Genomic DNA, 27,204 nt, shown 5'->3' on the forward strand with positions numbered 1-27,204 from the left:
GTGAGGGCTGAGAGTGGGCAGTCCTGTGCTAATCAGTTAGGTAGTGCATCTATATTACTGCGTGCTGATTAACACAGGGATACACGTGAGCCCTTAACACGCACAAAATGGGTGGCATCAAGTGCTCATGCGGTAACGTAAAAGAATCAACACTGCGGTGCTGGTGGTGTTTATAATAAAATGTTTTTGTAAAAACAGTTCTCAATAGGATGCACAGGCATTGGTAAATTTACCAGATTACAACATATAAAGCTAAAGTTTCAAGTTTATTAAAAATTTGTTGTACACGCAATGTCAAATAAATCAATGGGTATGACAATTTAAAATTAGGAAACAAACAATAAAACAACTTTATACAAATAATTACCAGTACAAAAGGAAAGGAGGGTGAACTACAATCTTTACAGAGATACATTTAGGGAAAAAAAAACAACTGGAGGGTAATAGAAATTAATCTTGAAAGCATGGCTAAACGTGGAAAAGAAGTAAAGGAAATTACGACCTATACTTACAGTCTGATTGAAATTAAGTATTAGAGCATATGTTTTAATGATAGAATTATGTTATCTATGTCTCAAATGCCCCTATACATTTTAACTTTTTAAAGAGCTTTTACATTTTTCTAGTGAGGATTCACCACCACGTAAGTAAATTGGTAAGTTGTTCCAGATCTGAAGAAACCATATGAAATGTGCCTCTCTCCATTAAGCCCACATGGTCTAGAGCAGGGGTGCCCACACTTTTTGGGCTTGCGAGCTACTTTTAAAATGACCAAGTCAAAATGATCTACCAACAATAAAATTTAAAAAAAAAACACAACGCACACTGTACGCATACAATTGTTAATTATCATTCCTATTCTGGGGTTTTTTCAAAGAGGTCAAAGCAGATGACTCTATGCACTGTCACCTCAGTAACAACCATACAAAAATAGACAAATACCCACCCCCCTCCCTTTTTACTAAACCACAATAGCAGTTTTTAGCGCAGGGAGCTGCGCTGAATGCCCAGCGCTGCTCTCGACGCTCATAGGCTCCCTGCGCTAAAAACCTCTATTGCGGTTTAGTAAAAGGGGACCATATTGTAAAATATAGAGAGCAGATATAAATTCAGACACATTTTGATCACTAAATTTAAAATAAAATCATTTTTTCTACCTTGTCTGGTGATTTCATGAGTCTCTGGTTGCACTTTCTTCTTCTGACTGTGCATCCAATCTTTCTTCCCTTCTTTTAGCCTGTATGCTTCCTCTCTTCCTGACCTCATTCCCCCCCCCAATGTTTTCTTCTTCTCTCTTTGCCCTCTCTTTCTTTCTCTCTTCATGCCCCCATTCTTTTTTTCTGTTTCTCTTCTTTCCTTCTGTCTCCCTGCCTGCCCTCTTTCTCCCTCCCTGCCCACCCACAAGCCACTGCTTCTGCCGCTGCCATCGGATAACAGGCCCCCAAAGCCGCCCGCCGCCGGCCAAGCTCTCCTTGCTTCGGGCCCACCAGCATTCCTCTCCCCGACGTCAATTTTGCCGTCGGAGAGGAAGTTCCGCTGGCCAGAACTTCCTCTCCGACGGCACAATTGAGGTCGGGAAGAGGAAGGCTGATCAGCCCAAGATCGACATTTTGGGAAAAATGCTGCCGGGTCCTGCCTTTGAGGAAACAGAAAGTAGGCAGGACCTGGCAGCAAGAAGAGCAAATCGCAAGCTTCACTGACCTGTCTCCCGCTTTAGCCCGCGAACAGGGCTCTAACATGTGCGTGCCGGCTTCCCTTCTTACCCCCTCCCCGGACATAACTTCCGGTTTCAGAGGGAAGCCGGTACAAGCACATGTTAGCCCCCGGAGCATAAGTTCTCCAAGCCTTTTTTTGTTGTTTTTTTTTAATGTTGAGCAGCGGAGGCAGCAGCAGAATTCAGGAGCGGGCCAGTCAGGAGGGGAAAAAAGAGAAGGGAAGAAGGGAACCCGTTCCGCGATCGACTGGGGTCGCCTCAGCGAACGACCTGTCGATCGCGATCGACGCGTTGGGCACCCCTGGTCTAGAGTTAGCAGCTTGTTTCAAATTTCTTGACTGCTGTGTATTTTTCCAATACAGTCAAACCTCAGTTTGCGAGTCTTTTGCTAGGCAAGCAAACTAACTTGCAAAATGAGCGTTGACTCGATAAGTGAGCTGCCACCACACCACCGCTTCCACTGCAAATCCCCTCTCCCCCGAGGCCACCGGCACTGTGCTTACCATATGTGCACCGGTGCTGAATGTACCTGCCGCTGATGTTCTATGCTGGGCTGCTGTGGGGCCTTGAGCATCTGCGCATGCTCAAGGCCTTCTGGCTCTCACCCTCTCTGAGAATCTCATGAGAATCTCGGCGAAGGTGAGAGCCAGAAGGCCTTGAGCATGCGCAGATGCTCAAGGCTCAGCATAGAACATCAGCGTCAGGCACTTTCAGCACCGGCACACCTATGGTAAGTACAGTGCTGGTCAGTGGACAGCAGCACTGATCTCGGTCGTGAAGGGAGTGAGCAGTGCTGGTGGCCTCGAGCGAGAGGAGATTTTCAGTGGTAGCACATGGGGTCACGGGAGGAGGGGGTTCACAGTGGAGGACAGCAGTGGGAGAAGTGTTGGACCACAAGAAGAAGGGATATAATAATAATTAACTTTATTCTTTTATACCACCATAACCAAAAGTTCTAAGCGGTTTACACTAAAAAGAGCTGGACAATCAGTGAAATACAATAATACAGTAAAAATTGCAAATATTTGTAAAATAGAATTTCAATAATAAAACTCACTAAGTAATAAACTTATCGAACAAAGTGGTCTTAATTTCCAAAAACAGCAATAGGATAACATAGCTTGCTGAATACATTTACCTAACCAAGATTGTTGCCTACCAGCCTGAAATGCTAGGGTCCTATCTAAGAAGGTCTTATATCTACACCCATTAATTTTGGGATAAGCAAATAAGTAGAAGTTTCTAGTTTCTCTTGATGGTCTATGCAACACAAAATGAGGAAAAAGGTAAGCTGAGTCGGGGGGAGGGGGGGAGGGGAATCATCTAAGTTTCCATTACTTCCTATGGGGAAACTCACTTTGATTATACGAGCTCTTTGGATTACGAGCATGCTTCTGGAACAAATTATGCTTGCAAACCAAGGTACCACTGTACATTCAAATCAAATGGAAACATAAAAATGTCATCAAATTTCATAAGGTTGTTGTTCCTTCTTTGCAAACACTTTATTAAGACATAGTTTAATTTTTGTTAATCATTTCAAAACTAAAAATATAGTTTTAAGGGAATAAGTACTGTAGGTCTAGCATTGATTATATTCATTGATAGCAAATTAAGTTGATAGTTAATTGTTATGGTTTATCTCAGATTGTCATGTAGAAATATGGAAGGAGAATAAAGACAAAACAACGGTGGCCATATTTCCTGGTAGAGGTCCATATATTTAACATAACATAAAAATCCATTTATATACTACAATTCCTTTCAGTTCTAAGCAGTTTACAATGGAAATTTAAGAACGTACTTGCACAGTGAATTATACATTCACTTAGAAAATTTCATTTCCATGGTTCATAATCAAACAAAGTAACTCATCCTTCAATTTGGGCTTCACGTTGATTTCTCCAAGTCAAGCCCAGGCATTCAAAGTTCAGAGAATGTGATTCATTTTTACATTGGTTTGAACAGCTGTCGGCTCAACAGTCCTGAAGAATCTCTATTGTTAATGAACAAGTATTGCAGGAAATAAGGGAGAAATCTTCAGCCTCGTTCCCTGAGAGAACATATTGTCCACCACAACGACACAAGAAAGTATAGCATTGGTCATCTAGGAAAACCAAAACAATGTTTTATTTCTCAAAGCTAGTGGCAAACATTGACATAATCGGCTAAGAAGCAACTATTTATATGAGTAGTTTTTGCTTTTATAGGAGAATTTACAACAGGATGCCTTTTTATGCATATGCTGTGTTTTCTAAAAACCAAAAATAAATACAAACACCTATTCTTTCTGGCACATACACATAGGTTGGTGCCTCTTGTTTATGTGGGGGTTTTAAAGTTTTCATTTATTCTGCCGCATCAAGCCGCATTGTGGTATAAATTATTATCTGGATACTTGAATAAAAAAACAAAATGTGGTCTTAGAGACATTTGGAGCACTGAGATTAAGCATCAGATTTCTGCATCTCAATGGCCACGAATTTGGTCTTGGAGGATGAGATCTACAGTGTCAGCATCTATGAGGCAAGCTTGGTTCTTTTTGTTGCATAGAGCGTTTTGGACCCCTGTTCATTTACAAAAATTAGATAGTTCTAAGTCCAATAAATGCTGGCACTGTAATCTGGAACCAGGGACATTAGATCATCTACTTTATTACTGTCCCTTCATTAAGTTATTTTGGAATTCAATCTGGACTCAAGTAAACTCTTTATTGGAAAATCATGTTGCGCTTTCTTATGATACTGTTTTATTTGGAATGGCTATGAGGAAGAAGAGTCAAATATCGTCACATAATAATAAACTTTTATTAGTTATGTCAGGGGTTGCCATTCAACATATAACCAATAATTGGAAAATTACAAGAATCTTAATTATACATTCTGGTGGAATTCGTTATGCCATATTTTTAAGATGGAAAGAGCAATAGCAGTACAAAAAGGGACATATAATAACTTTGCAAAGATATGGGGGCCATTGGAAAAATATTGTGATGAATAGGCATCAATTCTTTTCTTTTCCTTTTTTTTTCTTTCTTAGTTCTATTTAGCACACTCAAGGGGGAGGGTGGATTTGGTGTGTAATTCAATAAGATATGTTATAATATGTTGTATAAAACAGTATATTTTATTTTGTTGAGAATGTGATGAAGGGTGGGTGGGTGGGTGGGGATCTTACACTATTAGTTTTTATGTGTTAGAGATTAAAGTGCTATATTGGAATTACTTTATGATATATTTTTGTGCAGTTGTTGATTTGATTTAAAAATGATTAAAGATTTATAATAAAAAAAAAGTTTTCATTTATTCAATTTCAAATAAAGAATCACATAAATATGAAAAGAAAAAATACACTTTTAATCAAACAGAAATTTATAAAAAGATAATATATCATTCCCTCTACCACAGTCCACAACAGAGAAGAACTCTAAGGCACTAAGCAACAGAACAGCTTCCAAATACGTAAAAAGCTGAAAGGCGGAGGGAATTGTAGATGTTATCTATGGTTTAGGAACAGAGAGGCCCTTTTACTAAAGCTTAGTGTACATTAAATGCTGTATATCCTATTTTATACCTGAATCAGGTAGTACTGGCATAGAGTCACAAGGAACAGTACTGGGACCCAACTGTACAACCTTTGGGCATAGGGGCAGCAGCTCCACCAGTGAGGCACACCATCCCCCTGGTTGAGGTGTTTCCAAATTTATTTTACTACTTTCTTAAAAAAAAAAAACAACCCAAAAGTGCTGGCTATAGTTAATATTAGCAAGTCAAGAAGTCGAAAAATATATGACAGACATATAGAGAAATAAGGTGAGATTTGTAATAGAGAAAAGGTCTCTACTGGAAAAAAAACAGAGTTTCCATTCCTGATAGAAACAGAAGAGGAATGGAGAAACTGTGAAGGTAGCATGATGACATGTTACGTAATAGGTGCAAGTTACTACACAGGAAATCAGAGGATCATGCAATTTCTAGAAATTTTGCAGATGAGGCTTGAAAGGTATGTTATCATCCTTAATAGGATGTGTTAGTGGCCTCCTCCCCTACAGCTACACCCAGTCCTCCAAGCTTATTAGCATCTTGTTTGCTTTTATGGCCGCCACCGCAGATTGGGTGGAAGGCTTCGGCATATTGTCTTCAATGACACCCAGATCTTTTTCTTGGGCACTGACCCTTAAGGTGGACCCTAGCATTTGGTAACTAAGATTTGAATTATTCTTGCCAATGTGCATCACTTTGCATTTGTCCACATTAAATTTCATCTGCCACTTGGACACGCAATTTTTCACAATCTGCATGTGTTTTGACAACTTTAAATTTGCAGATGACACTAAACTGTTCAATCACCTCAATTGTCATTCCAATTTCCATATCATTTATAAACAAGTTAAATAGCACCGGTCCCAGTACAGATCCCTGCAGAACTCCACTGTTTACTTTCCGCCATTTAACCTTACCCTCTTGTTTTATGACTGATAACCAATTCCTAATTCACAACTGAACTAACCACCTATCCCATGACTCTTTAATTTTCTCAGGAGCCTCATAAGGAATTTTGTCAAAAGCTTTCTGAAAATCTAGATGCACTACATCAACCAGCTCACCTTTATCCACATGTTTAGTCACAAGAGAAGTCAAGTAAATTGGTGAGGCAAGACCTCCCTCAGCTGAACCCATGCTGATTCTGTCCCATTAAATCATGTTTGCCTACATGTTCCACAATTGTATTTTTTATAATTGTTTCCACCATTTTGCCCGATAGTGATGTCAGGCTTAAGAGTCTAATTTCCTGGATCTTCCCTGGAACCCTTTTTAAAAATGGGCATAATATTGGCCACCCTCCAATCTTCAGGTACTAAAAATGAGTTTAGCGACAGGTTAGAGATTATTAACAGCAGGTCAGCAATTTCATATTTGAGTTCTTTCAGTAACCTGGGATTTATACCATCCGATCCAGGAGATCTATCACATTTTAACTTGTCAATTTGGCTTAGTACATCTTCCAGATTCATCAAGATTTCTTTCAGTTCCTCTGAATCATCACCCTTGAAAATCATTAACAATTCAGGTAGATCTCTTACATCTTCTTTTATAAAGACCGAAGCAAAGAATTCATTCAGTCTCTCTGCTATGCACTTATCCTCCCTGAGTGTCCCTTTTTCTCTTTGATCATCCAACAGTCCCACAGATCCCCTCACAGGTTTTCTGCTTCTACTGTATCTAAAATATGAGTTTTTGCCTCTTTAGCAAGTTTCTTTTCATATTCTCTCTTAGCTTTCTTTATTAATGCTTTGCATTTAAGTTGCCTGTGCCTATGTCTCTTTTTATTTTCTTCAAAATGGATCCTTTTTCTATTCTTTAAAGGAATTTGTTTTGTCTCTAATAGCCTCATTCACTTCACTTTTTAACCATGCCAAGATAATGTATAAAATCTAAAACATCTACCTGCAGCTGCATCTGGAGGACCTGAGGAATCTGGGATAAGTAGTGGGAAATAACAAATGACACGTACTACATAAGGTCAGGTTGCAGAAGGCAAAGACAAAGCAGCAAGAACAGCTAATGTGACATTCCTGAGGGTGAAGCACAAGGTTGAGACAATTTTGGTCCCTCATTGATCATTTGATCTAAACTCCACCGTAATTCTCTGGTTTTCTCTAGTTGTATTTAGTTGCAGTTCTACAGTCAGAGAACGAGCTGTAATAGATAATTAAATCTTCATACCATTATTCCATGACATGTCTTCGAGGTGAACTTGAGCCTCTACTGGCCATGTATTAGCTAGCATGGATTCTGCAAGAAATATACAGAATGTTCAAATAACTGCAGGTGATTATAAAGGAAACTGCATGACAAGAATTTGGCTATTAGATAGCTTGTTTAATAATTACTACAGATGAAAAAAAATATGAAAATCCAGTTTTAAAATTTACAAAAATCTTTTCCAGTTTAGGACAGTTTTCTGTCTTAACTAAAAAAAAGAAAAACCAATTTTGAACCTAACGCGAAAATGCTTTCTTTCTGGATTCAGTGAAATATTTTTACTCCAACATGCCTCCACTATTTTTTAACTGAATAATTAGACTGTTAGAATGAAACTAGAAACAAACATATCTTTTAGCAGCAACTTTAAATTCCTAGGATTGAAATTAACTTTTCACAGAGAACACCATCTGTACACGGTGAATGGAAACCTAATTTAAAGCAGCAGGGGCACAGCATATAATGTATTACACTCTTTCTAAAATCTGAATTCATGAATAATGTCTTTTGTAACTAATTCAGGTAGTCACAAAAGACATTAGTATTGTTTTGGGGTTTCTTTTAAAATCAAAACTGCATGCATATCTGCATACATGTACTGTACAGTATATCATAGAAATATTGCCTGCTGTCAGTCTGTAATACCCAGGCCTCCCATAAGCCTTCCATCCCACAGAAATATTTCATTTCATAATTTATATAATTCTTCCCAGCTGCAGTGAAAAAACAAAAACGCCATCTTAAACTAAAACAAAGACAAGCTCTAATAAAACACATTGAAAAGCATCTTTCTTGGAATCGTCATCTCATTCAGCCCAAGTCACAGCAACCTTACTCCACTTAACTCACACATGAAACCCTGAGTAGCCTTCTCCAACTCACCCCTGGATCAGACCCATAATCCTCTGTCTAAAACTTAAAATGCTTCTATAGAAATACAGAAAGTTATGCTAGTCTCATGCTACTGGGTCATGATATGTGCAATAAAAAGCAAACTCTGCTTCTATAGACTATTCATGTTTTGCCACACTCTCCTTGTCACCTTAAAGTACAATAGCAAAGAAAAATTCCTGCCAGGCTGCTATTTGGTTATAATGAAGGAACAAGATCAGCTATTTCCAAAATAAGATAAGTGCTACCTTTTCCATTTCCATAAGTAGCTGTTGTAATAACTTTATAAGTTATACCTGAACATTCAGCTCTGGTTGCTCTCCATTGACACTGAATGACTGGTATAACTAACAAAGCTGCAATTATCCACTTAACACCAATGGCATTTCTGTGACATGTCTAGAGTTTTCAGTGACACAGTGGGTTTATTTTAAGAGTCATTTTTAAGATTTTACTTTGTGATGTTTATTCCTAAGGTTTTATGTTTGTATTTTGTAAACCGCCTAGTTGTAGATGGTATATATATTTTTAAAATAAATGACCGAGATAACCAGAGAATGAACAATTATGCTCTGAAACTCATCAGAAGCTGTGGTAACAGCAGAAAGCATATCTGAATTAAAAAAAGGTTTGGACAAGTTCCTGAAGAAAAAGTCCACAGTCTGCTATTGCCACTGCTTGCCCTGGATTGGCCATTGGTCTGACCCAGTAGGGCTTATGTGAATACTGCTGGTCTCCCAGTCCTCCCTAGGACTATCTGGATCCTGTGAAATACTGAATAAACTCCTTAACCGTGTCCAGGGAGAGATCATTTCTAGAGCCTACGGTCTGGATAGGGCCAGAGTAGTCTGCAGAGATATTCAGAGGCTTTATCTAGAATGTCGCTGAAAATCCAGGTGTGGCGTTTTATCAAGGTAGTGCTCTGATACCAGGTGGATGTAGCGGTATAATATGCTGTGACATTTTGCTCCTTTTTGAGGGTAAAGTATAAGTTTCAACATTTAAGTATTATTTTAGAACCATACAGGAATTACGAGATGCTCTGTTGTGCTGTTACCCATGGTTTTGGGGGTTTTTTTCATCTTGTCAAGCTCAGGGGATGATGAGCCCCCTTTGTTGACACCTGGACCACTGTATCTGATGAGCTTTCTGTTACAAAGACAGATACAACTAGTTTATGGAGGGAGCAGAAGAGCTCTGCAGTTGATGGCAAGTTAGTTGAAGAGAGATGAGGATGAGGGGGTGGTACAGTTTGGGCTTGTTAACATTTGTTCACTTGTGAATAAGGCTGATGTGGTCAGACATCTGATTATGGATTGTAAATTGGATTAGGTGTGTGTCACTGAGACATGGGTTATGGAAGGTATCTTCAGCCTAATGTACTTTACACTGATATAGGTGAAAATGAAATCTGTCTTTATTATTTACTGTGATGTCTGACTAAAAGCTGTTAATATATCATCTGGACTATGGTTACAAATGAAAAAGTTTACAAACTAATTAGGAGTTCAGTCGTGTAATCTTTTAGAAACGAGCCATGGGTTCCTGTTCATCATCTTTAAAGTCCATCTTACACCACTCTGTAGTAGTTAGCTATGAATAACTCATCTGTGCCAAAATGAAACACCTTATATCTTAACTGCCCTTCTATATTGGTGAAAAAATGTAATTAGCACTTTAACATTACAGCAGAATCTATTTTTTACATGCAATTCATTAATTAGCAGCAATTTGGCCCGTATTCTAATCCTTTTTGTAATTCTAATTTTACCTAAAAGCTAAATTCTGGATCCCAAAGGAATAAAATAGATCGAAGGTAGGGTTTCATTAACTTAAAAAATGATAGAATCAGTAGAGCTTCCTTTTAATGGATCCTAAATGCCCACAATACATTCAATTTGTAAAGAATGAAAATATTTCACTTTTTCTTACAGTTATGCCAATGCAGTGACCTTAAAGCAAGAAGGGAAATTAATTCTCTCATAACAGAATGGCTACTTTCTGGGCCTGCGGGAATCTTTTTGGGTTTTTTACAACTAAATAAAAGAGAATGATTGCTCAGAAAAGTCTGGAGCAACTGATCAAAAAGCAAAGGATTATGATTAAAACTAGCCCCTAATTCTTTTATTATTTAAAAAAATGTATAAACCACACTAACTTACAATTATAGCTGGTGTACAATGTTAAAACATATATAAAAATCAAAACAGGCAAAAATAGAAATGTAGTAAATCTCCACACCATTAAATAACATCAATATATCCTCACAACTTCATACCATAGGCCTGAGTAAAGAGATGTGCTTTCAATGCTTTTCTAAACAGCAATATTTGAGATCTCACCCTTCTCAAGTAGTATGGTAGAGCATTCCAAAGTCAGGCTCCTTCAACCTGAACCATTGTGCATCTGAAAGCCTCAAGTCAAATCAAGGAGCAACTCATCAGAGGACCTCAGAGCATAAGCAGCTTGATATATTTTGAGACAGATGCAAGTGCTAATGGTAATTCATCATTTAATGCTTTAAGGATTAAAATAAGAACCTTGGATTGAACCCGAAAACTTATTGGCAAGCAATGCAATTCTTTTAATACTGCTTTAATATGAAAGAACTGGGCAGATCAATAAGTATAGACAAAAACAAGAGAATTGACCCAATGATCTCCACCGACAAATGATGTTCCTGAGATGGACTTTATTCATATTAAAATAATATTAAAACTTGGCAAACCTCTAGGACATAGTCCACTGAAAAGCTTTGGACCCTGGACCCAACACGGTCTGTGTTTTGACAGAATGTCTTCTGCAGGGGCTCCTATGAAGTCCTAGGGTAAAGATACATGTCTAAAAATGCCAGTCGGAAATCAACTGATCCATAAAAGCTGTGTACAGGACAGGGGCTCAAAAAGCCCAGCAAACCCTTTAACCGTCTGATTAATCTCAACTTTAAAAATACATGCACAGAAAGGCCTAGAAAGGGAGGACAAAAGACAAAAGACATTAAGAGAAGTAGCCCAACAGCCCACAAGGAAAACATGGGCAGGAGCAAAAGTGTGTGGGCTCTCTGAACGGAGCAGGCTCCGCAGGCAGATATGAAAAAGAGTCTGAAAGCTCAAAACCTCCTGTGCAAGATGATCCAATGGCAAGGACATCCCGCTTCCCTTGTCGGCCCCCTAACTTTTTCAATGTGTAACACCGATCCCCTCTGCAGTACTGGTACACTATGTGTTCTTGTTGGAGGCTATTGTATTTTTTTTTCACTGAATGCTTCCATTTACCTTGCTTGTTTTTCTTGTTGCCTCTTCAATAAAAATGCTATTCAAAAAAAAAAGAAAAGAAAGGGAGGACAGAAACTTCTATGCCTCAATACTTATTTAAATTGTGCAAAGAATGGGCCTTTTGGTACCGGTACTTTACTTTGTACATGGCACCAAGGAATAGAAGAGAGGCCCAACAGGTTCTTCTTGAGCACTGTTCACGCTACTGCAGGTTCCATCTATTCATCCAAAGATCCACTACAGATGAGACATTTAACAAATCTAATGTGATCCCTATGAGGGTGGTTTTAGTCTTAGTTCTTTTTTACTTTTACCCTGATTTTATTTGAAAATCGCATTGGATTATGATATTGCGATCAAATCAAAGTTTTAAATAAACTTGAAACTTGGGAAGAACCCCAGAGAGTCAGTAAAAATATTATTTAAATGTCCAAGCTAGTAAGTGGCTGCACAAGTATAGGAGAAAAGTCCAGATCCTATCAGGTAAGTATTAGAACCATGCCTTGGTCCTTTCCCCACATAAGATATGAAAGCCTGCATACAAAGGATTCATAATTCCAGTATGGAAGGCTTCTGGTCAACTAGGAAGGTGGAAATAGCCATGACTTTGTTACAGACTGATCTAGCATTAACCAGTACCACCTGGAACATCAGCCGGAGGAGGGGGGGGGGGGAGTAGGAATAGAATAACACCACAGTACCAGAAATCAGCATATGTAGTCTGAGGGGAGAACATAAAAACATAAGAACTGCCATCTCCGGATCAGACCTTCGGTCCATCAAGTCCGGCGATCCGCACACGCGGAGGCCCAGCCAGGTGTACACCTGGCGTAATTTTACTCACCCATATCCCTCTATGCCTCTCGTAAGGAGATGTGCATCTAGTTTGCTTTTAAATCCTAGAACGGTAGATTCTGCAATAACCTCCTCTGGGAGAGCATTCCAGGTGTCCACCACTCGTTGTGTGAAGCAGAACTTCCTGATATCTGTCCTGGACTTGTCCCCCCTTAGCTTCAGTCCATGTCCTCTTGTCCATGTCACATTGGTCATTATAAATAATTTTGTTCCCTGCTCTATTTTGTCAATTCCTTTCAGTATTTTGAAAGTCTCGATCATATCCCCTTGCAGTCTCCTTTTCTCAAGGGAGAACAATCCCAGTCTCTTAAGTCGTTCCTCGTATTCAAAGTTCTCCATACCTTTTATTAGCTTCGTTGCTCATCTCTTCACCCTCTCCAGCAGTTTTATATCCTTCTTTAGGTTGGGAGACCAATGTTGAACACAGTATTCCAAATGTGGTCTGACCATTGCTCTATAAAGCGGCATTATAACTTTCTCCGATCTACTCGTGATTCCTTTCTTTATCATGCGATTTGCACAGGATTTATTCAGGATTCTTGCCACGGAGAAAAGAATTGCTCAAAATTGTAGACCCATCCTTACCAAAATCAGCACACTTAGATGAAATCATGAACCAGAACTACCCACCTCAAGAGGGAAAAAGATTCAGCCACCATACAATGACAAAGCATTTCTATAGACAAAACAATAATGATTTATAATGAGAGGACTGGACTAACTGGATGCATTCTTGGGGCCAGGACTGGGGAGGGGTTTGCAGTGATAAAAGCAACCGTCCTAGAGGTGAGACTTGGGGTTCTTGTGGAAAGGCAACTCTCTCTAAACAAGGAGCTAAGTCAGTTGCCATGATCAGGTGCAACTAATTTGGCTGATATCATATTCAGATCAAGAGCAGCTGATCACTTCGGTGCACCTCCTCATAAGCACCCAACTCCTAAAGGCATTCATAGGACTGTGAAACAGACTTACCATCAACCTGCTTACCTGCCTTTAAGGGAGCAATCTAAACAGAACTGCCTGTGAAAAAGGGCTACAGTTCTGAACGCCGAGAGCAAAGCCAGTAGCATAACCCATTGAGAACAGAAGATCAACATTTGCACTGCCTAGTGCCCACCCATATTAACTTTGGGCTATATTACTGAAAAGTCCATCCATTAGGTCTAGCAAATGGAACAAGCAAACCATAAAGAGAGAAACCTTGACTCAGCTAGGGCTGAGCCAATAACACAACTTCTTCATTATAAACAGAACTGCCATGCTCTAAAAATCCTTTCATGGCAGAAAGAGATGAAACTAAGAGGACTGCATCCAGCAGATAGTTCTTTAAGCTGAAAATGACTCCCAACTGCTTTGATTTCCCAACCCCTTCGTAGTTAGAATACTTGCTCCCTTGCTAAGGAGAACTGAGAAGACTTCTGGTGATTGGTGATTCTGTTAATGTGTTCTATTCCTTGATCACTATGCAAATAGGCGTTCAAGTGCAGTAAAAAGTCACAAAACCAAACAAAAACAATACTGCAAGAAAATGTACAGGGATTGATTAAAAAATCTAAAAACAAAGGACATGAATTGCATAAAAAATGTATAGCCAAAACAACTGGTCCAAATATTCCAGTGGACCGGACCCAAAAATAGTGGGACCAGTTGTTTTGGCTATACATTTTTTAAGCAGTTCATGTCCTTTGTTTTCTCTTCTTTTAAAAAGTTTGCATTCAAAAAGGAGGAAGATTATTTAGGTTTATGAAGACGTGAAAGACAGATTGGACAACTGGAAACTTTTTTTTCCAAATAGAATAGTCTTTTAATAGTTTCATTCATATTTATCAGACAGAACTTAAGATCTTATGTAGTCCATCAATCTACCTGTGAAATGCCTCAAGGGTCTGTTTATTTAACATTTTCATAGCCCCATTAGCAGGATTTATTCAATCGCTGAACTGAAGCCCATTTCTGTACTACAGATGATATCCCTTTATTAGCCACTCTTGACCCCTCCAGTCCACAAAACAAAAGCACTCTTAATGAGAAACTATCACAAATTGCAGATTGCTTTTCCTCGAGTAAATTAAAACTCAACCCAGGCAGGCAAAGGCAATTGTATTTCCAAATAAAGAGAGGAGGGGCAGTGATAAAGAAGCAATTCCCTAACAACTATGCTTCAGTGTCTATGCTGCAGCTGCTGGAATTCCCTTTCCCCCAGAAATTAATTTGGCCTTTTTGGGGGGTAGGAGCCCTTTATTTCTCTTGAACATCTGATCACAGCTGATTCTGTTCTCTCACTGGATTTCTCCCCCAAAGTTAGCTCTGTTATTTTGAATTTCAATTTAACCATGTCATATACTAGCTTTAGAAATAATAAGGTGATTTATGATAACAAATCAATAAAATCAACAGGGAACACAGACATTGATAACAGGATAATACAGAAAGGTCAAAATAAATTACAGTTAAAAGAATCATCAAATGGAAAAGGACACAAAAGGGAATTCAGGACAGAGGTGCTGAAACTAACAAACTATCTACTTGAACTGAACAATCTGGAGATATAGCCATTTTTTAAATTCTAAACCGCTTAGGTAGCAATGGTTTTTATTTCTTCTGGAACTGAGTTCCACAGCCAACTGATGGATACGGAGCTAGTAAATTCTAAGTGGATTTTACAAGGGGCCGGGATGAGGAGTCAGTTACAATTGGAAGATCTTAAGGATTGAGCTAGAATGGAAACTATCTACAACAGATTCTGAAAAAAATTAAAAACTCTTCTTTGAAAGCATACACACAATAGACAACTAACTCGAAACACCCAATGTCACTAAATCCCATCCTCAAGTGTTAAACCAGTACAGTCATAGAACCTCCAATCTCCCGTTCATAACTGCCCTCCTCAAACCTGTTTAGGCATAGCGCAACCCAGAAATACTAGATTAGATTAGAGTATGAAATGAGGCAATCTGTCAAGTAAATGAGTTGTTCTATGGCTAAAATCCATGGTTACGATTCTAAATTTAATTCTGAAATTTACTGGGAGACAATGATGCTCTGCAAGCAGAAGGGAGGCATGGTCAAATTTCCACGCAATGTATGGCATCTTAATGGTGGTATTCTTAACAAGCTGTAATCAAGTTAACTGAAGTGACTGAAGAGTAATGAACACAACAAAAGATGAAGATCCTCTTTGCCCCAAAATGATCTCTTACCAACAATTTGTTTTAGTAGAAAAGTATTTTCCAGTTCCTTCTAAGGACATCTGCATAGACTTCAAAAATACAAACACGATCGTAGTCAGTTTAACAGTATAGTACATGGAATGTATATTCGTATTCTGGTCACTCCTTCAGAAGTAATACAGCTTGATCTGTCCGAAGTTAAAAAATCAAAACAAAAAATATATTCTGTAGTTCCCCCGCCTCCCTCCTGTTTAATTAGCTTCTTACTAGTTGTGATCATCGTCTATGTCAGTGTTCTTCAACCACCGGTCCGTGGACCGGTGCCAGTCCACAGAAATTTGCTGCAGGTCCACATGGCCAGCACGTGCATCTGCTGTCTGTATTTTGCACTGTTCAGGAAAAAATGCATTTGTTTCTTTTTATCTGGGGTAGTACTGCATGCACAGTCTTGCATCTTAGGGTTTGTTTGTATATATTAGTACTTTTAGTTTTTGGTCCCATATTTGAAAAAGGTTATCTGTTTTCTGGTAGGAATTGATGTTGAAAAGCATACAGTGTGCTTTGTATAGTTTACGATCAAACAATTTTTTTATTGATGCAAAAAAACAAATATAATCACCAATGGTAAAATTTAGGAATATAGCTTTGTGTAGTTTAATTTTGTGGTTAACCATTATGTGTTAATAAGATTATATTGTGTGTGTATATATGAAAAATGAATGGAAAAAATTGTGTTATAATTAGTACTATTATGGGGGAGGGGTCTGGGGCGGAGATGGGTATAGTCTGGCCCACAACTTGGCCCAGCGTTCTTCAACCGCCGGTCCGCAGACTGGTGCCGGTCCACAAAATAATTCTTTTATTTCTACTGGTCCACAGGTGTAAAAAGGTTGAAGAACACTGGTCTATGTCATTGTTATTAATCGTTTTGTCTGTCTTTCCCATTTTATATTGTCCATCACTTTGAATCAAAATTTTTAATAAACTTGACTTCAAGAGCTGGAAATTTCACTGATACTGTTGGGATTCCCCCTTCAGCACCAAATGCAAATATCACATTGACATATATGAAGTAGCAGATAAAAGGTTATACTCTCCCCAAAATATAAGAAATAAGGGGGTTTATATTTAGACAAATTTAACCCAAGGAGATCCACACTACCTTGAGATTTCAAGGAGGTTCATATTCATAAAAGGTAGAACGTTGGGGTGATGGGTGTCCTGTGCATGGAGTTTGACATCAAAACTACTATTACTAACACTCAATACCAATTATTCCATAACTCCGTGCTTCTCAACACAGGTCTTGAGGCACACCTAGTCCCATCAGGTTTTGGGGTTATCCACAATGAATATGCATGAGCTAGATTTACATACCAAGGAGGTAGTGCACACAAGTCTACCTCAAGAACTGTGTTAAGAAGTGCTTCCCTTATTCTGCATAATTTTGGGAAAACTTAGAAGTAAACCTCTATAGCTCTAAAAATCTCTTCTGCAATACTATGCCTATCTCCAAATAGTTAACCACTGACAAATTCTACTACCTTGAAATTCCTACAGTACTTTAATGGAGCCCACCTTTGTAATTTGGTGTCTTGTCTTTTTCTTAGCACAGCAGAGCAGATTCACTGAATTATGCTGATAAAATCTTTTTTTAAAACAACCAGCAGAACAAAGAATAGCGTCTTTCTGAAAGTACATGCCCGGTTCAGCTGTCGGACTCTGCTAATTGTCTTTAATATGGTAGAGCTGTTTACTATGCAAACATTTTTGCTTGTTTTAAGAGACCTATTTTGGTCACCAGGATTGCCTAGACTCAATGGCTGTGATTACAGTTATGGTTACTGACTACTTCTGGAAGCAGTAAAATCCCCCTACAGAGGAAATTCCAGCAGTGAGAAAAAAAGCAGGCCTTTTCTTTTCTTTTTACTTGGAAAACCCTGCATATTATTCAGTGACCGGGCTGAGAGCCAGTGAAACATTTGGCCCAGTTTCAACCACTAGCTATGTTAGAATTTCTCATCCTGAAAGTAATCCTGAGAATGGAAGCACAGAGAATGCCATAAAGACACCACAAGCCTGTGCTATACTAATCAGTACTAATAAAACTGAATAAAAAAGAAATCCACAGCCACCCCCTTCTCACATGCTCTCTTCAAAATTCTTTGCATATGGCTACACTCTTCAGCCACTCAGAAGTTCATAAAGTACTAACTTTCTCAAAAGGCCTCTCAGCTAAACCCTTCATTTTGAAGACCTGCTTGGGCGATGGTAGCTTTCTGTGGCCACAGCAGTTCCCCTACATGGCTACCAGGATCAGCACCGGTATCCAAAGGCACCAAAGCCCCTTAGTGGTAGTCATGGGATACTACATATTGCTACAGGACTGTGAAAGTACTCCTACATGTAGAGGCACTATTTTGGATGCCAGACTACCAATGCAGACCCCTGTTTAGATCTTAGGGCTTAGGAGTAGAGGAGACAGGGCCTTTCTGTAGAAGAGACGTGTCTGGCAGGGGGAAAGGGATTTGGCTTGTAAGGGTACGCTTCCATGGCACTTATTGCTTCTTCTTGAGGTGGCAGGAACAGCAGCCATACTACATTAGATGGAGTGTGAGCCTACCAGGACAAATGCTTGAGTACCCGAATGTAAATACTGAAAATAAATAAATGTTATGGAATCAGAGGTTTTTTTTGTATTAATGCTTGCATATTGTTTGTATGTTTTATGCATTAGGTTGTAGGTTTGTGTACACTGTTTGTATTTTATTAAGTATGTACAGTTGATACCCACTTAGAATTGTTGGCTATAAATATTTTAAAAAATAAATACAACAGGGACGCTTTAAGAATTTTATGGATGTTTGGGAGCCATTGGCTAAATACTGTAAAGAGGAATAACTAATTTTATTTTATAGACAAGTAAACATACACATCTTGGGGGGGAAGGGAAGGGAATGGAATTGATCCAGGGATTTTATGAATAGTTTCATGAAGATTTTGATATATTTGTTTATTAGCTGGGAAGGTGGGGGAAATTTTATTGTGCAGTAGTATTTGTAAGTTTTGTTGCACTTATTATTATATAATGTGCGAATATGTGAATCATTTATTGTGCATTTGTAGTCTGAAAAATAAATAAAGAATTTAAAATAAACAACTAAATACTATGTGAGCCGCTACTGCCTACAAAACAGATGGCGGTAAGTGTTCATGTGTTAATGAAAAAATATACATTAGCACTTGACTATTCTTCAAAAAAGATAGCTGAGGATGTGCTGGACACACCCAGAAAAGTTACCACACTGCCACTGCCCCAGGCCAGATAGGGAAAATACTGCTGAGATGGCTATGTTGATGGGGCACAAGGACCAGCTGCCCTGGTTCTCGGCCTGGCGCTCTAACTCCTTCATTCATTCTCTCAGTTGACATGTACGTGATTTCTGCAGTTTAATGTGCATCTGTAACTCTCTCTCAGAGTATGCACTAGAGAAAAGTCCTCAGTTAGGTCATCATGCAATACTGTTCATCCATTCCTTGCTTAAAACAAATTAAGGGCTCCTTTGACAAAGTTGCGGATTTAATTGATGCTGTGCAGTTTTGTAAAAAGAGGGGAGTGGCAACGTTGGTATTTTAAATGTAACACTGAGAAAATAAAGCATGTTTAATCTCCTTAACTTCCAGCACCAGCTCCTAACAAGGACAGGTATAATGAAAATATATTCAGTGGCAGGACCTTTCACAGACACACAGACACATGGTAATGGCTTCACATTGATGCTCTGTTCTAGACATGTAGGGTAGAGTAACATTTATTGAAGTTTCTAATGGAAGACTAAAGGACTCCTATCCTCAGGCACAGAAGAAAGACAGCCCATGTGTGAAAGGCTTGACCTACATTTCCTCTGTTTCTCACTCACAGTGGCCTATCACGGTTTTAGGGAAGCATAAAGAAATCCTAACTGCAAGCACCCAGCGAATGCATTTTGTTGGCCTATCATACGAGGAAGTTTTGTCAAAGATATTCTAAAACTCAAAGGAAAAGGTGCTCCTCGGATTTGAAGATGCATATTTGAGAAGGCCAGTGATGCTAACAGGTTTTTAAAAAACACATGTGTTTTAGCAAACAGCTCATAATATAAACTACCTAAAATTACACTTCTTACGTATGTACAAGCTTTGCCTGCCATAAATTGATCAGATTTTTTTTTAATGCCAATTATAAATCAGCAAAGAAAATATGAAAATAAAACCAACAAAAAAACTAATTAAATAGAAAAACCCTAAAAACATTTTGGCCATTACTTCAAGCAGCTTAAAACAAAACATTTAATTAGACCCTGCAGAAAAAAAATTGCTTAGCACTATTGTTTAGCTGCTACTCTGTAAGCTGCGCTTGAAAAATCTGCTGCCGCTACACAGCTCCTCAGCAGGACCTACCACGCTGCTGCAGGTCATATGCTCGTCTTCTCTCCTCGTTCCCTAGAATTTTCCACGCCTGATCAATTTCCATGAACCTCTGCACGCGCTTTTCCACTTCTCCTGCTGGCACATCTGGGTTCTGTTTGTCTGGATGATACTGTCAATCAAAGAAAGAAAACAAAATCAATAGCAAATCTGAGACTTCTTTAAAGGAAGGTGGGGTGAAGCAGGGTGACAGTGTTGGGCAGAGGAGATTACTGCTAGGTTAATTAGACCACTGGAAAAGCAGCAAATCCACCGATGACCTGTAAGCCACAATGCGCAACTGACAATATTTTCTGCATAATTTGCTGATAGAATCATTAGTCTTATGGACAATTTGACTGGGAAGAACAAGGAACACAAACAAGAGTAGAATACATAGAAAAATCTAAGGTAAATAGGGAGCAAAGCTTTGGAGGAAATTATTCTTTAATGCTACAGGAACAACCCATAGAGGACTCAAAGACAAATCAGCAGGACACACCTGGTGCTTCCTAAAACTGATTTTTATAAGAAAGTCAGCAATTGTCGCTAAACCGGCTTTGCCGACTCGATACTCAAGAAGGCTCACAGCGTGGTTTTCTGCCAATAAGTTCTTTAATATTAAAATGCCATGCAAACTAGCTGAGCGACTGATGCACAAAAAAAAGGAATCGCTTTTAGCAAACCGAAAAAAGTGACTGGTCAAGACCAGTCGCTACCTGTCCTACCGATACAAATTAATATATTTATAACATGCCAAACCTTTTCTTTTTTAATGGGCACAGATGTTGTGTGTCTGTTTGAGCAGAGCTGTCCCCTCTCCCCCTGACACAGACAGACAGGAGGGATGCCCCCTCCCCCCCCAACCCACCGCGTCAGGCACCCCTGTTTAGTGCATCTAGCTCTGAGTGTCTAACATCAAATAAAATGAACACTTACAAGTTATTAATACATTTCCTACTTTACTAAGATATCCTGCTGTCCTATGGTCCTCAGTTTTCCTAATTATTATACAGAAACAACCAAATTTGGAGGGGGGGGTAATGTTTAAAGATTCTTATGTAGATAAACTGCCAGTAATCATTACAAGCCCTATCTGAAAAAGGGAGAACTGTGTGAGAAGTTCTGCTCATGTCAGAAAGGAAATGCACATCCAGTGCTTTCACTTATTAAGGTCCTGACTAAAAAGCCGGCCAGGGTTCAGAACTCTAGTCTAACTTCCAATCTCATTTCCAAGGGGCATTCTAGCAAACGAGTTACTAACCTGCCACACCCCAATACTTCAAATTACTTAGTGACTCACAGAATACATTCATTTTGTCTTGCTACAGTCAAGAAGATTGCATGTTGCCTACCACAGCAACACACAACACATGCCAGCTATCTCTTAAAGACGCTAGTGCCCAAGCGTAGTCCCATCGTCAGCATTCCCATTCTTACCAAACTCCTTGAAGCCCACCTAAGCAAGCAACTTACAACATATATTGAGCAACATTTTTGCTTTCACTCGTCCCAGTACTGAACTCCTTATCCTCACCCTAATCACTAAAATTAAACAACTACTAACTACAGGCTGACAGGCAATACTCCTTCAATTTGACATTTCAGCAGCCTTCAAGTCTGTGGAGAGGTACAATGGTGCTAAAATGGTTCACCGACTTCCTATGGAACAGAGAATACATCGTCAAAAAGGACAGGACGTTCTCCAACCTCTGGAAGGCCTTCTGTGGGGTTCCGCAAGGCTCTCCGTTCCCCCCCCATTCTATTTAACCTATTCATGAGTTCACTCGGACATATCAAATTTGAAGATGAAAGCATAATGTCATATGCAGATGACATTCTTCTCCTCATTCCTACAACCAACAGCCAATCAGACACTACAAAAAAAATCTCAGTCAACATAGAAAATCAACAAGTCAAAAGTAAATGCCACCAAAACCAATGTTATCTGCTTCCACACCACTCAGAAGATGGCATCAACAAGCATCACTCTTCAATCCAGCAGCATCCTCACAGTAGATAAAACCTCCCAAATCCTAGATGCCACACTTATGATGGACTCACCAGATCATACTTTCATCAGCACCATTTTACCCTGATGATGATTCTACCACAACTGTGTAAGCCAGTAATGTAATGTAAATATTAAAGTAGCAGAACTGCGTTCCAGGCTGCTCTCCCCAGAAATTAAGCCACAACTACTACTTATCACTTATATAGCGCTGAAAGGCATATGCAGTACTGTACATTTTGATATTTATAGACGGTCCCTGCTCAGAAGAGCTTACAATCTAACTTGGGTAGACAGACATGACATACAGGATTGGGGATGCAGAACCCAAGGTGAGAGGAGTTAGTGGTCGAAAGCACTCTCCAAGAGGTGGGCTGACATTTATAGACTGTCCCTGTTCAGAAGAGCTTACAAGCTAACTTGGACAGACAGACATGACATAGAGGGTTGGGGATGCAGAATCCAAGGTGAGAGGAGTTAGTGGTCGAAAGCACTCTCCAAGAGGTGGGCTGACATTTATAGACTGTCCCTGTTCAAAAGAGCTTACAAGCTAACTTGGACAGGCAGACATGACATAGAGGGTTGGGGATGCAGAATCCAAGGTGAGAGGAGTTAGTGGTCGAAAGCACTCTCCAAGAGGTGGGCTGACATTTATAGACTGTCCCTGTTCAGAAGAGCTTACAAGCTAACTTGGACAGACAGACATGACATAGAGGGTTGGGGATGCAGAATCCAAGGTGAGAGGAGTTAGTGGTCGAAAGCACTCTCCAAGAGGTGGGCTGACATTTATAGACTGTCCCTGTTCAGAAGAGCTTACAAGATAACTTGGACAGGCAGACATGACATAGAGGGTTGGGGATGCAGAATCCAAGGTGAGAGGAGTTAGTGGTCGAAAGCACTCTCCAAGAGGTGGGCTGACATAGACTGTCCCTGTTCAGAAGAGCTTACAAGCTAACTTGGACAGACAGACATGACATAGAGGGTTGGGGATGCAGAATCCAAGGTGAGAGGAGTTAGTGGTCGAAAGCACTCTTCAAGAGGTGGGCTGACATTTATAGACTGTCCCTGTTCAGAAGAGCTTACAAGCTAACTTGGACAGACAGACATGACATAGAGGGTTGGGGATGCAGAATCCAAGGTGAGAGGAGTTAGTGGTCGAAAGCACTCTCCAAGAGGTGGGCTTCTAACTGGATCTTAAACACTGGCTAAAAGTAGCATTACACATGATCTTCCTAGCAATACAGTAAGTCGTGACAGACTGGCCCTGCTGTAATCATCCTTTCTTCCCAGACACAGTGTTGCCTTGACATCACTGAAAGCAATAAAGTAAGAGACAGTCTGACTGACGAACTTTTATTGCATTTGGCGATTCCCCGGTGTTCTACTAAACGCTATTTTTCCAGGCTTTTTTGTTTATATTTTTCTTTTTTTATCACCATGGACCCCTGATGAAGGTTGTCCGAAACACGGACCGTGTTGGGTCCCTCGCCTGGTAAAAGGTTTTTAGTTAAGATTTATTTGTCAAAATAAAATTTGCCTGCACCGTGTACAAGTCTGCAGTTTTGGTTTGTTTGCTACAGTCTTAGCTCCTCACATTGCGAACATGTTGCTCTTTTATGATTTCCTAATACATACCACCGTCAGATGAATTGATATTATAGTGGGTTTACCACCGATTTTATTGCTCTATCATAATTTAAAGCTTCTAGTTAATGTAATTTAAGTTCATGAGTAAGAATCCCAGTGTTTAGTTTTTCTCTTCAGTACTTAAAATGCCAATTTCGTGATTTCTGCAATTCCTTCTCTATGTATACTTCATTAATTTTAGAGTGTATTAAAAGCATAAAATAATGGAGTGGCTATCCTTTATATTCTCCAGTGTCCAAATGTAAGAAGTCAACGCAATGACAGCTAATAGTCATTTGAGATTCTTTTAAAAATGCTGATGTATGTGTAAGTGCCCATGCTTCACCAACCACTTAAAATTGCCCTTTAAATATGGTATAATTTAAAAGCTCTGAATTAGTTTTTAAATTGTTTCACATCATGGCGAGTAATTGTGAAAATTCTGAACACTGGTCACTTTTTGTAATAAACCTCTTTAATACAATCCTCAAATTCACATTTGCCTTGTGAACCACCTAGGTATTTAGGCAGTGTATAAATTTTTTAAATATATGTTATAAACTGTCTGATTTGGATTTTGAATTTCCTTTCCAAACCCAAGACAAGTGAGACATTCACTACAGTTGGTAGGTCCTTTCCCCAGATGGCTTACACACACTTTTCATTCCTTGGATCTGAACCTGCTGCCCTAACTATTGGGCCACTCCTCAGTCTGGTGTTTCCTTTTAGACTTTTAAAGCAGCATTCTTATATTTTTTAACAGATTTATGGCTTGCTCTAGTATGCATTTTTCTGCCAAAAAAGAAATTACACTGTACTTATAAAAAATCATTTATTTGAAAATAATCATTCATAAATCCACCCTAGGTGTTTGGCTTACTGTTAGAACTTGACATCTGTTATTTGGAAGAGTCCAATGATGGCTCTAGTAATAAGGATGATTTGTATTACAATAGCCTCTATAGCATTCATGCCTGATGAACTCCCTAACCCAGGAGTCTCAAAGTCACTCCTTGAGGGCTGCAATCCAGTCAGGTTTTCAGGATTTCCCCAATGAATATGCATGAGATCTATGTGCATGCACTGCTTTCAATGCATATTCATTGGGGAAATCCTGAAAACCCGACTGGATTGCGGCCCTCAAGGAGGGACTTTGAGATCCCTGCCCTAACCCTTTACTTTGTCTGTTGATTAGATTGTAAGCTCTTCTGAACAGAGACCGTATCTTGAATGTTCTAATGTACAGAGCTGTGTACATCTAGCAATACTATAGAAATGATAAGTAGTGGTAGTATAGAAACAAATCTTTTCCAGAGAAGGGGAATTGCTAAAACTAGAGGACATGAATTGAGGTTGCAGGGTGGTAGACTTAGGAGTAATGTTAGGAAATTCTTTTTCAATTAGAAGGTGGTCGATGCCTGGATGCACACCCGAGGGAAGTGGTGGAGACAAGAATGGTGTCAGAATTCAAAAAAGTGTGGGATTAACACAGAGGATCTCTAATTAGAAAATAGATGGAATTAAAAAAACAACAACTATACTTAAATGACTGCATGTGTGTTGATGTATCGAATGACATTTAGATGATGACTTCAACTAAGGCCGGCACCAGCCACACTTGTACTGTCTGTGTCCTCTATATGGCAATCCGATTTAAAATGGGTTGGAGAGGGCTTCAACGGCAACTCTAGTAGCTGGAATGTGAGCGCAGTGCCAGGTAGACCTCTATGCTCTACGTCCCAGAAAAGCCATGATCAAGTATACAAATCACATTTATTGTTGGTGTAATCATGAATTGATGAGTGTGACTCTTAGGAGAAGTGGAAGGGCAGTGATAGAAGCTGAACATAATAAAAGATGTCAGATAAAGACCATCTATGTAGAAGATGGAACTGAGACATTTAGGTCAGGATGCGCTCAAGTCCAGTGGTATTTTAGAAGAGGATTTATTGACACAGAGCCTTTCCTAAAATACTTGCAGGAGTGGACAAGTATCTGCAGGAACATGCATTGGAGAGCAGCAGAGACTGAAAAAAATGAACGGCATGAACCCAGCAGCTTCCACATGGAAATGGTAATTTCACAGCTTCCACGTATATAGCGCCCCCATTTTACAAGCCTACATATGTAAGTGCCACCAATTAAGTAGGGAGGCCACAATTTTGGAGGTGCAAATAAACTCTGTGGGAGGAGAATGACTTCCTTTATCCCTTGTGTAAACCCAGGCCCAAACGAGCACTTTTGTAAGAACTGTCCATGCCTTAGAGCTGGCAACATTCTTCCCCCTTAATAAAATAAGGATTTTATTCAAACCACACAAGCTCAAAATCTCCACATGTAACCAGCAGCTTTCTGCGTGATATACAAATGTAAATGCCATCATATACATTTGGACATGTTTCTAAGATGATGCCCATGTGCAGCAAACTGAGTGCAAAGTCAAACTCGATATACTTTCATAAAAAGAAAATCAAAGCATACAATTTTAAAACGGCAAATTTAGAAAACAAAATGCTCCCACCCTCTGTCCTGAACGAGGTTCTGCATATTTTTGAAAGCTAAACCATGCATGTACAGTACTTCTGCTGTGACGGTATCCCAGTGAATGGACATGCTTACGTGTATACCTGCTCTTTTTAAGTGTGTGTGAATAAATGCAACCCCAGGAACACATCCTGCTCCATCCAGGTAAAGATGCATACTGTACACAAGCAATAAATGCCTGACTATTCAGTGTGTAGCATTATAAAAGTCTAATTCTGTGAATACAGCACCACTTTTCCTCCAGAAATAAAAATTACTCTCTTAAAAAGGAAATGGCAAAAACAAGCAATTCTTGTAAATATCAGATCTTCTTGACAAGAAGAAAGAAATATAATATACATATTATTTCTGAACAAATGAGAGGATAACCAAATGGAGAACATGGAAAGGAACTGCTCAGGTTTCTCTGTTATTCTGCCATAGTAACTGGCTTACATATATTGTTTTCATAAAGCATTTTCATATTCCACCATTTGTTAATGTATGCAACAAATGATGACATAATAAAATAGATCCTATTTGGCATTTTTGTTACTTTGATTCCTTTAGACTTGAATGTTCATAGATCTCATCTTGCCAGAAGTTCTCAAAAATTAAAACTTACATTTCCCTCTCTCAGTGGTAAAAACAGAATCTTTATGAGATTTAGTCATTCTTTTGCTTTTAAATTAACCAAATTTTGGAATGCTTTACCATTTACTTTAAGAAGTTTAGGTTCTTTTGCTTTATTCTGGAAAGTTCTGAAAACTTTTTTCTTTACTAAACATTTTGGAAATTAACTATGTCAGTCTACTTTTTCTTGTCAAGTTTATGTATTACATTATTATTAACCGAGTCGAGCTCCTCTTGGTTGCCAGAGGATGTGATAAGAGCGGAGAGCGTAGCTGGTTTTAAGAAAGGTTTGGAC

General features: G+C 39.1%; 1 protein-coding gene across 2 annotated transcripts in view; it reads right to left on the reverse strand.

The window, feature by feature from the left end:
• Positions 1 to 3,064: 3,064 nt before the first annotated feature.
• The window catches only part of DNAJC24 (DnaJ heat shock protein family (Hsp40) member C24), a 44,491-nt gene continuing 20,351 nt past the window's right edge, over positions 3,065 to 27,204 (reverse strand). For both annotated transcript variants that reach the window (XM_033928563.1, XM_033928562.1), the window contains exons 3-5: positions 20,111 to 20,249; positions 7,441 to 7,509; positions 3,065 to 3,821 (exon numbers count right to left, since the gene is read on the reverse strand). In XM_033928563.1, coding sequence (XP_033784454.1) covers positions 3,691 to 3,821; positions 7,441 to 7,509; positions 20,111 to 20,249 — 339 coding nt within the window. In that variant the 3' untranslated portion in view covers positions 3,065 to 3,690. The remainder of the gene's footprint in view (positions 3,822 to 7,440; positions 7,510 to 20,110; positions 20,250 to 27,204) is intronic.

The sequence above is a fragment of the Geotrypetes seraphini genome, chromosome 19 (genome assembly GCF_902459505.1).
Source record: "Geotrypetes seraphini chromosome 19, aGeoSer1.1, whole genome shotgun sequence".
Classification (NCBI taxonomy): domain Eukaryota; kingdom Metazoa; phylum Chordata; class Amphibia; order Gymnophiona; family Dermophiidae; genus Geotrypetes; species Geotrypetes seraphini.